This window comes from Ictalurus furcatus, chromosome 2 (genome assembly GCF_023375685.1).
Source record: "Ictalurus furcatus strain D&B chromosome 2, Billie_1.0, whole genome shotgun sequence".
Classification (NCBI taxonomy): domain Eukaryota; kingdom Metazoa; phylum Chordata; class Actinopteri; order Siluriformes; family Ictaluridae; genus Ictalurus; species Ictalurus furcatus.
In genome coordinates, this window is record NC_071256.1 from 17,569,119 (window position 1) to 17,582,648 (window position 13,530).

Here is a 13,530-nt window from a genome sequence, read left to right on the forward strand (position 1 = left end):
TGATCAAACTTAGTTTAAAATATTTAGAAAGTTGAATGTTTTAGATTCTTACCATTTTTAGTATTTGCATATTCAGAGTCCCCCTCATTAATGTGTTGATAGTTTCTGATCAAGGAGTAAAATAAATCAAAAGGAAATCTCATATATATATATATATATATATATATATATATATATATATATAAAATCGATTTTACAAATGAGCCATAGTCGAATTCACTCAAAGTGATATTAAAGATTACGTTCTACTACTTTCAAACTACCAAAAACTTCAAGGGAAAAAAAAATTGTGACAGTACAAGATGAAAATTCGTACTTTCTAAGCTCCACCCCTTTTTCTCTCATAAACTTGATTAAATCTGATTGGCTGTTATATTGTACAATGTATTAACCGTTACAAGGCCGACTCATTGACAAGTAAACAGATCAGAAATAAATAAACTAGCAGAGAACACTGAATGAAAATATTTTCATATGAGCAGCTGTTTTCAGTTATGGAAGGACTCTCCAGTGCAAGTTTTCTGCCACGAGAACATATTGGTCAGAACAGAGGAGTTTACACATTGTGGGGGTCTTGGTAAACATGACATGCCGTGTTTGTGTCTTGATTATTTGAAAAGAGGAGAGAGATGCTGATGAGGGAACGACTGCTTATAGCTGCTACAACTGAGAACAGGATCTTGTTTCACAGACGTTCCACAACCTTAACTGTAACGACTGTATAATCAGATAAAAATGAGGACGTCACTCATTAATAAATTAATTGGCAAATTGCTGTGTGTGTGAGAGAGAGGAATAACACTTCAGGTCATGCTGTTATGGGAAAATAATTCACTTCAATGTGGGAATAGTAACCCCAGTTCTTGGTGGTGGACCTGAAATGTGCTATTCCATAGATATGTAAATACTTTTAAAATGTATTGTGGGCATTAACGTGAGTGAATATTTTCCCCACTGTTATTTCCCTTTAACGTACACTTTGTTAAAATGAAAATTTCAATAAATTCAATTAGGATGCTCTGAATTAAACTGATTTCTACTTCTGCCTAAAGGAAAAGTTATAATATAATGATATTAACATAATATAATGTAAGACATGCAGCACACACCGCCAAACGCTGATACATGTGATCAACTTTATTGAAAACCAAAAATGGACAGCTAGTAGAGCTATTAGTTGACCGTTCATCCAATGAGAGCTTTGAATCAGTGCAACAAGCGAACAGTGTAGTTGGAAGAGAGATTAACTAATAGCTCTGTCTAAAAACAAAAACAAAACAAAAAAGACAAAATCAAAAATTCAGGAGTAACAAAAATCAAGTCCTCTGACTCCTCATACAGGTGGACACGCGTGTTTAACACTGGCGGTGTTCTCAGCACGCCGCCGAATCGCAGTTAACATGCAGAAAGAAGGTTTCGTATTCATCTTAACTGTTCATGTAATCGTATCTGGACTAGTTATATACTCGCAGACTGTAATCGCTATCGTAAAAGCTCATAAAACAAAAAAAACAAAATGAAGGCCAATGCAACAGATCGCTCATGAAGGCCCAATTATGGATTTATGTCTTTATTTCTTCTCAATAGCACCTCCAACGTGTGGCGTGAGTTAATAAAGCGCTCTTTGTTTGTTTTCTTTAAATCTGTGGCTGGAGTCCTTGACATGCTTCAGAGTTCAGCCTGGAATTGTTAAATTTTTTTTTAATGGGGAATAAAAAGTGACGTGTTTGCTGTTGCAGCACATGGGAATTTTGAAAAGGGCAACAAAACAAGTGGACAAAAAAAAAATTATTTGTTTTGAGAGACAGAAGGAAGTGCCAATTCACTGAAAGAGAAGGAGAGAAGGGGGGGGGGGGGGAACGGAATGGGAGCCAGTTGTAGAACTTTCTTCCAGCTATAATGCAGATTTGTTGGGGTGATGTTTGTTCGGGTATCACATGGCGTACTTTTGGGTCCATTCCCGAGCTATTCTGTTGTACCTGCAAGAGGAGAGAGGGAGCGAGCGAGCGAGCGAGAGAGATAGAGAGAGAGAGAGAGAGAGAGAGAGAGAGAGATATTAGAACTGGCACACAGGATGGCTAATATAATGTTTTTTAATGTCACATGCTGGGTTAGCACAGATCCTGCCAAACTGCGCTGCAGTCACACACTGCACTGCAAAATCGTCAAGGTCAAACTGTGATAAAGGCACAGCGCTATTTAATACTGCAGCCAACAATCCAGCTCCATCTACCAAATATTTTCAGCATACAAAATGTGAGGAACGTTGTCATCATATACTAATTGTACACAAGCCCAAATTTACAAAAAAACAAAACGGTAACTCCAGTAAAAGGAAAAAAAAAGCCAGTAACTCGAAATCTACCAATTAGATTAGTAGATTAGTTTCCTATATCAGAAAATTCCGCAGTGTTTAATTCCGCTTACACCACAGCAATGTGCCAACAATTGTATCTTTTTTAAAAAAAACACATCACACACACTGTACTTATTCATCACTTCTCGTTGTACCGGTTATAAACATTCGACCTCTTTTTTTCCCTTCCGTCTTGAATTTAATGATTTTACTGAGAAAACATTCAGCTGTTCTGAAGCCTTTCCCACAGCAAAGAAACGCATGTTACAAAGCGCTGACACTGGAGACTCCTTCCTTCCATCAAGATTAAACAAACAAAGCTTTAAAATGTCAGCGTTTATACACTGGTAAACAACAAATCTTTGATCTGTATTATTAAGACTTCGATTATGTGCCGCATCCAGCATACAACTCCTTGTGCAAGTGGTTACTACAGAAACGATAATGTATGAATAGCGCGCTAATATAAGCCTGCAATTTGCAGCTTCACTACTGTCGGAGCAAATTAACCAACACCTTCTGACTAGTCAAAATCGAGAATTCAACAGCACTGAGGTGTAAAAGCGTGTAAAGATGCATGACAGTACACCTTGTACATCTAGCATACGGAGAATAAAGTGTGCACGGTCATGATGCTTGTGATGAACACGTATTGCCTTTAATAGTTTGTTAAATGGAAAAATGTGACTCAAATTGGATTATGTTCGGTGCAAACTACTCGATACTTACTTTTCATTGTCTGTTTTATATATGCGTGCTATCTCTGGCACTAGCGGGTCGTCTGGGTTCGGATCACATAACAGAGAGCAGATGGACAAGAGAACTGCAACAAGGGGGAGGAAAAAAAAATATATACTCCTCACATGTATGCAAAGCTATTTATTATACCAGAACTGAAACGTGACTCAAAACAAACCAAATCATGTACATGAAGAATTATACTGTGTATACATGCAACAAAGTCGTGTGGTATGAAATGTCATTCTCCTCACCTTTAGAAATAGTTAATGCTGGTGACCACTGCGATCTTAGAATATCCAAACAGATGCTGCCATTACTGTTAATATTTGGGTGATAAATTCTTGTGGTGAATGCAACCTGCATGGACGACATGGAGGGGGAGATCACATGACCTTCAATACAGGCAGAAATAAAAAATACCAAATGCCTCAATTAATTTCATATAAACACATTCAGCAGAACTGTGTCAGCAACGTTAGGGATTTGACTACAAAGTTGGACGTTGGCTGTTGAGTACTGTGACATGAACTCAGCCTAGGGGCAGGGCTTGTTTGTGTTTTTACTCCTATCCTGTCAAAACACATCTCAGAGACCTCCGGTCTAGTTTTAGAGTTCAGGTATTGATGGGACGTTTAACACTAGACTAGAAATTACAAAATGAAAAAGTTCCCATAGCAGTTTTCTGGCATCGATGTAGACACCCTGCTTGCATTTCATTACAAAGAACCTCATTCTTAACTGGAAAAAAAGAAGAAAAAAAAAAGTTAGCAAATATTTAGCTAGTATATTTCGTAAAAATATGTATTTTTTCAATCATTTTCTTTGACTAGTTTCTGCATCTTTTATCTCCATCATATCTTCAACATTTTTCATACTGGATACCAACTGATTTGTGCGTAAACCATTCGTACGTGCGTTCAAGCAAGAAATTTGGTATTCATGAAAACCCTGCGAATTCAAGAAAAATGTTCGCATTTTACTTGTGCACCTGATTTTTTGCATAAGACGACGAACTAATGTGAACCTCGACCTGAGCAACATCAAACCATATAATTCACATGGATTACTGAAGGGTCCACTGTCATTACACAGTTCGAGAGCGGTCTCTAGAGGTGAAATAAAAAACTATCACTGACTAATTCTGTTCTGATATTTGAAGTGTTTTTTTTTTATTTAATTTTAGATGTCTCTATTTTTATAAGCTATTGGGAGTGTTAGTTGGTTCACGTTGGATGTGTATCTTTTATTTACTTTAATATTTATTAATAGTTATTGTATATTAATATTTATTAATAGTTATTGTATATTAATATTTATTTAATACAGTAAAAGTCATTTTCATGGTACAGTCAGTGCTGTTTATTTTTGTAATAATGTTCAGCAATATTTTACTTTGAGTGCTATGTTTTCATTCAGTATCAATTTTTTAAAAAACTATCGGCTGATTAAGCGGTTATCGGCAGGTACTGCCCAACTTAATTATCGGCATCGATAAAATCCACCAACAGTCAACTTCTACTCTGCGCTTCACAGGAGTTCAACAATCTCGTACGAGAACGAAGAACAAAGAAAATCGGCCTTTTCTGAAACTTGTCAAATCTGTACAATTTTTTGCTTGGTTGTGGTTTACGCGAATGTTTACACACAACTTTACATTTTAAAAGGTGAATAAATCAAGCCCAATGTTTCTCTGATATTTTAGTATGCTCCTTTGAGCCGTATTTATTTTATTATTAAAGTGTTGCATTTGTTCTACTACCATTTCTTACTGCAGTCTTAACAAAAAAACCCCGCTGGATTAGAGACATCAGTAAACTCGCTGGTGTTTAGTTTCAATGTGGTGTATGCTTGTGATCACTGTTGTTTACAAAAAAAAAATTCTTATGATGTGTGGAATTCGGTGGTGAAGTTCCGAATATAAATAACACGACAGAAAAGACGTGGAGGTTAATCCCAGCACACTAAGCTTTGCGTGTTGTGGACGTACCTTAGGTGGTTTGAATGGGTAATCTGTAGGGAAATGAATGGTCAAGAAAAACACGCCACCCTGGTATGGACTGTCATTCTGCCAAACACACACACACACACGTTTACAATTGTACTCATTCACGTATGTAAATGAGAAAAACTTTGCATTAAAGGGAGAGGTGGGTGATTTGCATACTTACAGGTCCCATAATTGTGGCTTGCCAATGAAACACTGTAAACACACACGCACACAGTGTTAGTACCAACATGGTGTAAAGATCGAGACAGATCAGATAGACCAGAGTTAAATTCACAGTTGTATCGCCCACAGCAGCATGATTACATTGGTCATTTCCAGATGTTTGACTACTATGTCACATCTGCAGTATTTACGACATCAGGACCAGAACAGCCGAATCGGGTCGTTTCAGAACCGGACTGGTGTCTGTATGTGCTATTTTATAAACGTGACCTCACGGGAGTCGGTAGAGTTAGAATGAAGGGAGTGGAACTCACAGTCGTCACCCACCGGCCCTGCGGAACACTGTGCTGGAGGATCCCGACCCAGATCAGTCAGCTCCTACACACAAACACAGAGACAGAGAGGAGTGATTAGATGCAACACCAAGGGATTTTACATACATTTTAAACCATAAATGACAGATAAAACACTTGAGGTGGTGCTGTTTTAGGAAAACAATCCACGCCTTCTGACCAATCAGAATTGAGAATTCAAGTACTTGTCCAAATGTAGGTTCAAGCTGAGTCCTTAAATATTTTTAATTTATCAATGGGCAGAAACGCACGTTTCTGACACGTTACTACATTAAACCCGAGCGCTCGTCTACGGGCACGCCTGTGTTAAGAGTTAATCACTTTTGAGGCACGATTATGAGTGGAGTTCTACCGTGCAGGTGTGTGCATGTATGCGAGAGCATGTAGACATGTTCGGCGCTTCCCAGAAGCTACCGCAACCGTTTCTGAGAAAGCACGCAGAAGGTGATGACACCCTGCTCAGTGCTCTGTTATTACGCGTGAGAAAAAAGAAAGGCGCAGGAAGAGGATGCGACTGTGTGGTTGAAATGGTTTAAACACAAAACAAAACATTAATTTCCTCTGAAAATAACATTACGAAGATGAAATCCTACCAAGGTGTTAATGAATACAGCAACAGAGTGGGAGGAGGGGAAAAAAAGACAAACAAACAAACAAAACAAAACAAAAAAAAAAATAGGGGCAAAACATGTGTCCTTTATCATAAGCCCTTGGTGTCTAAAGATCTATAACTTAAACCATATGAACAAATCATATTCTACATACACAATATCACAGACATATAAAAGTGTCTGTATAGGTGGTGTGACTGTATTTGTATTTAACTCCTTGAGTGCCTAGTGTAGGGCTCATCAACTGGTGGACTGCAGAATGGGGGATGAAATGTAAACACTAGGCTTTTGAGATACCTGGTCCTACAACATGCCATCGTCCTAACCTGCCCCATAACTATCGCCAACTGATACTAGTATCGCCTGTGGCTTTGAAGGTGGAAAATAAAGTGGTGTGGCCAGATAAACATATTCATATTATTATTATTAACAATAACATCATATTCTCAAGTTGTATTAAATCACTCAGACAAAGTTATTCCACGTTCTATAAATATCTGCTCAGAGAGCTCATTGCATTAATATTTTATCCAGCAATATTTAATTTAGGGAAATAAACAGCGCAATGTTCACACCAGAGCATGTGAACGAAGCGGAGATCGCTGTGCTGTTCACGCTACACGACTTGCTCTCTCGTAATCGGGAGATACAAAGTCATTGTGGTGTTCACACTACGGCCACAGGGGGTCATCTGACAACGACTGTCACCCGGCGACGCTATCCGGTTTCCAAACTACGTTTTGTCACGAAAACACGTGAGAAGTGACACGGTAATATGACGCGAAAACCACACGCAACAGGAGTTGTTTATTTGAAGATGGACACAAGACAGAAACAAGTGGTGCGAGCTGTTCGCGTGATGATTTGTGCTGAATAAACCCCAAAAGAAAGTGGGTGAAAGAATGGATTAGCACATGCGGATGGCAGGGATTGTGTGTGCTACAGAGAGAGTTGAAGGTGAGTAAAAAGGTTTTGCGGGTTTCCCTTCCTCATGGTGACATCTCCCCATGACTTGCTCTCTCATTGGCTGTAGCTCATCACAGCAATCACTGCCAGTGACGACACTTTTCACAGCACAGGATGTGGAGTCGCCCGACAGCTCCAGATATTTAGCATGCCAAATATCTGCCGGCGATGTGTCGTTCAGTAGTTCACACATAACGATCCATAAAAAATAATGTATAAATACTTATATATAATGTAAACTAATATATAAGTTTACATTATTTTTAATCAATGCACAAAAAGCACTGAATTAAACTAAAGTCCTGAATGAATAATTAAAACTCACCTTCACTGCACCTTATGGTTTCTGTTACTCGCTGCCTTTAGACATATTATTTTGGATATAAATATAAGTTTGTGCTCGTGCATCACTGCCGTACTTCTGCGCCACACAAACTCTGCTTTATAAAAGTTTGATCTTCTCCACACAACTTTAGTACTTACTCTCCGACGTGTGTTTTCGGAACAGAAGTAACAGTGAGTAAACGTGCACGGTGCCACGCACAGACCAACTAATCAATAATGAGATTCATAGACAACGATTTTCATAACTGATTAGTTGTTGCAGCTCTACTGTGCGAGTTAGTATTTGGCAGAATTGAGAGCTGTCAGCCAATAAGACATGAGTATTTCCACGTTTTCCTGTAAACCTTATCTGACTGGTCTCGCCTCCATTCACTGAAAATACAAACTCATCACTGCTGTCTTCTTTCACTGACATTCAGTTACATAGTGACAAACCGCTCCAAGTGGAGAATTATTCAGGACTAAAGAAAAGAATCTCTTTTTCCCCCAGACCAAGTCACGCCCCTGGTATTGACAGTTATCTAGGTAGCCCCTTGGTAAACTTATATGAAAGTCAATAACTCAAAAAGTATATTTGACATTCGTTATTTTATTTCCGGCAACACTTTTGCTTTTTTCTCAAAGCAGCATACCACTGTGCATTCTGGGTCGAGCGAGCGGCGCTGAGCTTAATCTTAGGAAAGACGCTCTCCGCTCCGGTGGAATCATCAGCGCTCACACGCTCTCTTTCAAACACTGCTTTATAGTCTTTGAGAAATGTTGTTAAAAGTAAATACACCATCCAGATATTGATGGAAAAATTGACATATAATAAGTGCCAGGTGTTCAAGTGTCTAGAGAAAGATTTCCTATACAAGAGTTAAAGGGAAAAAAAAGTGCAATATTCCTGACTGACCCTGAAACAGCTCAGGAATATAGGACAGCGTTAACGGAGGTGGCTATTTTTAAGCATGCGTAGTTCGGATGGGGTACGGAGAGGAGAAAACGGCCCAGTCAGCACTTGAGTGAAAACTATGTTTCCAAGATATTACTATTCTAATATCTACTTAAAAATAAATATGGAACCAAGGAGGATAAATGAAACCAGGGGTTTAAATTCAGAAACGTCTTGGCTGAAGAACCTAAAATGGACATGATGAATTTTCTTGCCATTCTGGTTTTTCCTTAGTATTTAATGTCAAGCTTATAAATCCACCGGCAATCAAATTTCCTGCAAAAGCTCAACAAGTGTTGTTACACCAAATCAGGGTCACTGGAAGTTGTTGACAAACTAGCGTAAGCAGACGGTCTAGGGAACGTGCGCATTGTTCTTGCTGAACTCATAAGCTAGCACAGAACGTCAGTATAGCGAAAATAAATGAATAAATAAATAAAAGACTAAAATCACTTCAACATGACATCAAAACCAAAATCTGAGCCCACATGGTTAGAGTGTTATTTGTAAAATAAAAGAATAAAACTAGAGGAGACTGTGTCAAAGATGGAGGGACAATGAGTGTGTTGAGCGTTATAAAAACACTGACATTCCTGTGATAATCTCTCATCTTCATAAAACATCATGTAATGAATAACACACGACAGACCACGCTGTTAAACCGCTGGGGGATTTGAGCACAGACTGGAGTGTGTTATTCCCCGGGTTGGGAGAGTTACTTTAAAACTGTATTCCGTTACAGTTACAAATTACTTCATAAAAAATGTAATCAGTAACGTAATCCAAGTATCACACTATGAACGTAATGTAATCTGATTACTTTTGGATTACTTCAAGGTCTCACACGTAAATAAAGTCAGGAGAAAAACAAGATGATCTAAAATGCTTTTATTAAGAGCTTATTTTAAGCTTAAAACATGTTCAATGTTTGGATTTGTTTTAAACACATAAATAAATAAATAAATAAATAAATAAATAAATAATCACTGTCCTGGAGGTGGGTAACATTACATTAGCTAGGGTGACCAAATTCTGGTTTTCCAAAAAGAGGAAATCTTTTTGAGCATTCAAAACAGTGTTAGTATACACTGGAAAAAAGACACTATTGCCATCACACACACTAATTATATATATATATATATATATATATATATATATATATATATATATATATATATATATATATATATATGAAAAAAACATTGGTTTCACTCTGCACATGGTTTACATTTTTTCCTACACTCTTTTGAATGTCCATGGACTGAAATAAAATATTAGATGCCACGAGTGTACCTTCTGCCATCATTTACACATTTGAATGACCATGTAATACAAAGCAATGTGATAACATGAAATTAAAAGTGACCTTATATGGTCATGGGCATTGTTTCAACTGTGGACAGCTTCATTTGCTGCTATTGTCAAGCAACTGTTTGACGCTGTACACAACAGCGCTTCACCTTCGCTGAACATAGGCCAACGGTTGAGATGCAGGAATTTGACCAATAGTTGCGGCAAACCTTTTATAATCAACCAATTGGTATGCGAGAAGGCGGGAATTACAGAGAGGGGTTAAAGCAATGCACATATGCGCATACATGATGCAGTATTAGACCATAAGCACAACATAATGAAACTAAAGCCGATTCCTGGACGTTTCCTCCAATTTAGAAATCCCGGCCAGATGATTTTTTAAGGTCTAAAAAAAGAGGACATGTCCGGGAAAAAGAGGACATATGGACACCCTAACAAAAGCATTTCAATTTGTGTTCATTTCTCCTGAATTAACTTTGCGCAAAATTTATTTACGCATGCATCAAGAGGTTGCTCATGTGAGTCACGACTGGCGAGAGAAACCAGAACTATAACCAAGCAGCTGTCTATAGTGTGTCAAAAGATTCATTTGTTTGGTTTTAAAGGGGAAAAAATTCATCTTGGTAGTATTCCCATTTTTATTTTTTCACAAAATGTACCTGTAATCTGATCACTTTGTTTGTTGATGTAACTGTAACAAATTACAGTTACCAGCTTTTTGTATCCGATTACATAACGCTGTCACATGTATTCTGTTACTCCCCCAAACCTGGTTATTCCAGAGCAATTTGCTCCCCCAAACCTGGTTATACCACAGCAATTTGCCAATGATTAATGCTTAATTTTTTCATGTACAAAACATCGGGCTATTGACCAATCGATTCGAGCATTCATCCATGCTGTTGTACAAGACAAAAATAAACTAAGGTTCCTTACTACTGTAAAACTTAATGAAACGTACATCTTTCTCAGAGATCCCGTAATCATCCACGTGCATGAACACATCCACATTGTAACCGCAACCGCACTTCTACTTCCAGCCCGACCACTATAACGGCAACAGCGCCGTTTTACACCCGGTGTTCATCAAATATGTACAAACAAGAAGCCGCGTTTAGTAAGCTGGAGAAAGGCATCAGATTGTATGCTTTATCGTATAAAAACAGCTATGAAGGTAAGAAAATTCCAATTAATAGAAATGAACACTCAAGCTAACTTCAGCCCAACACTGACTTTATTGTAAGACAGGAAAAAATACAAAAACCAAGAAATAAACTGGAGACAATATTCAAGCTATTTCAAAAAGGAAATACATATAATTAAATACGGTGCATCGGCTATCGGAGGGAAACATATCGATTTTGGATCCTGTAATAAACGGCAAAGACTGGAAATGAATCTGGAAACGATCCATTGCTGTTTACATATAAACAGGGTTTTTTTTTGTTAGGATTGATGTTTTTATATTTACACTTTATTATAGCTATAATGTAAGTGATGTGTGAAAAGCTTTTAACTGTGAAAAAAAAAGTATCAGTATTGGCTAATAGTCAAGGTTTCAGTATTATTAGATTTTATCCTCAATTTGGTTTAGTTTCTTTTCTTATTAGATTTACTATTAAATAGCTTGATAAACTACCTTGCCAAACACATGCTGCAACATCGTAATGAACAAGATGGGTGTGATCATGAGTTTATGATGGAGTTCTCAAAACAGTGAACTTCATGGTCAATGCTATAGACTGAACTGACACAACTACTGTGTCTATATTGACTGATCTAAAACAAACAAAAAGTAGTGAAGTGATATTTGTATTTATTGTTGACAGTGTGTGGTCATGTTGAGCTGAACTCTGGGTTCGAGACGCCTTTCCTAGGAATTCCCAGTTGAGGGGATGAGAACACTGGTTTCTTCCAGTTGGAGTTGAGCTTTAGGATATTACATTATATTACAGTTTGTTTTTTTCTCCTAACAGTTCCTAAGAGAGCACCATCACTTTAAACAGTTTTCTCAAATCCTTAAAATGAAATTTTCAGATCAAAGATCCCTAAAATGTGATAGAGAGGCTGTTCCAACAACTCATGAATACAACTAGAAACCTAACAAGCACTAATTATCTTTTCCCCATTTCCTAGCTGATATGCATAATATTACTAATCTGAACATGAGAAAACTCTCAGACAGTACCTCGATACATTTTATACACCAATCTATCCATCTGATCAACTCTACAAGTATTGGCACCCTATCCACCAGTCTCTCTCAGGTGATAACTATTTTAAACTTTCAGACTGGCTTTGTCAAGCCAACATCAAAGTTTCTCATGATGAACTTTATCTGGTATTATATTATATTGAGTAACTTGTTAAAGAATATGAACTAAAATGTATGTATAAAAGTATTTAAAAAAAAATTAAAACTGATGAATAACTGCAACCAGCCTTAAAAAAAATAAAATAAAACAGCCATTTAGCCAACTCTAAAATACTTGAAAGTCATTTCATTCCTTATCAAAAATAAATAAATAAATAACATTAAAAAAAAATGAAGCAACAGAACAATTATTTGGCAACCATAATAAAACTATTATTAATATTATTTATTAAGATTAAACTTTACAAACAAGACAATGTTTCTAATAAAATAATTTAACAGTAATAAACATTTGAAAAAATTGGATTAAAAATGTATAAAAGCCAATTAATTGTTTTATTTATCTATCTATCTATATTATACATATATATATACACACACACACACACACACACACACACACACACACCGCTTTGGAAACCAGCTAATAAAACAGTTCACTGTGAAAATTAAGTAGCTGGATTTTATTAGGGTTTTTTGTTCAGGTTTGAACAGAAATTATATCAAAAGTATGCTGAATAAAGTGCTGTACAAGTTTTATATCCGAATTTGAATCTAACTGGCTGATAACTAACATGCTAAGACACGGCAGGCTAATCATGTTAAGCTAACTATCTAAGATTAGTAAGTGAAGCAGGTTTGTTAGCTAGCTAACGTAGACAATGTCACCAATCGGTCACTAGTCGTTGACACTAGTTCAAATAGAAACAAATAAAATGAAACAAATTACCTTGTGAATTCGTTTCAACGCCATTCTGTCTCTGTGGTTGGAAAAAACAGAAGAGATTTAGCCGGTTAGCTAAATTCGGTGTCTGTGCTAGCTTAGCCTAGCTTTGTGCTTGCTAGCACAGCAATGCGGAGGCGAGTATGCTAACGCTAAGCTAATCGATGAATGTTATTGGTAACGCCAATCCTACTAAACTAGCTTGATAGCGTTAAATCTGTTGAACCTAAGTGCTTCACTTGTTAAAAATCGACTCTTAATTAAATGTATTAAACCGTCCAAACAACAGGAAAAAATGTAATCCTAAAAAAGCCCCGCCGTGTCTGTGTATCCCCTCTACGCTGTCTTTGCACAAAATGTCTTCTTCTCTTAGCGGAACCAGACGGGTTATTTTGTTCCCAACTACATTCCGACACACCCCGAATAGTAGTATTGGATTGGGTACAATCCGGAGAGATGCACAAACCTGACCAATCAGCGGGTGTCTTGTTGGTATAACCCGCTGTCAGGAGGTGGGATTGAAATGAAATACGGGTGGGAAATAAAACAATGCGAACCATACACACCCAAGCAACAGGGTCCCGAACAGCGCCTACCTGCTGCTAACTGCTGCAAGATCAGCCGCATAACTTTGAAGGAGAA

At 37.3% G+C, this 13,530-nt stretch overlaps 1 protein-coding gene across 1 annotated transcript; it reads right to left on the reverse strand.

The window, feature by feature from the left end:
* Window positions 1–1,122: 1,122 nt before the first annotated feature.
* On the reverse strand, window positions 1,123–13,260 carry ube2d2l (ubiquitin-conjugating enzyme E2D 2 (UBC4/5 homolog, yeast), like). Its single transcript, XM_053651418.1, has 7 exons — window positions 12,895–13,260; window positions 5,582–5,645; window positions 5,266–5,297; window positions 5,085–5,162; window positions 3,349–3,454; window positions 3,086–3,179; window positions 1,123–1,979 (listed from the first exon to the last, which is right to left on the reverse strand). Exons 1-7 carry the CDS (start codon window positions 12,916–12,918, stop codon window positions 1,934–1,936), a joined length of 444 nt encoding a protein of 147 aa, XP_053507393.1. The 5' UTR covers window positions 12,919–13,260; the 3' UTR covers window positions 1,123–1,933.
* Between the last annotated feature and the right edge of the window lie 270 nt (window positions 13,261–13,530).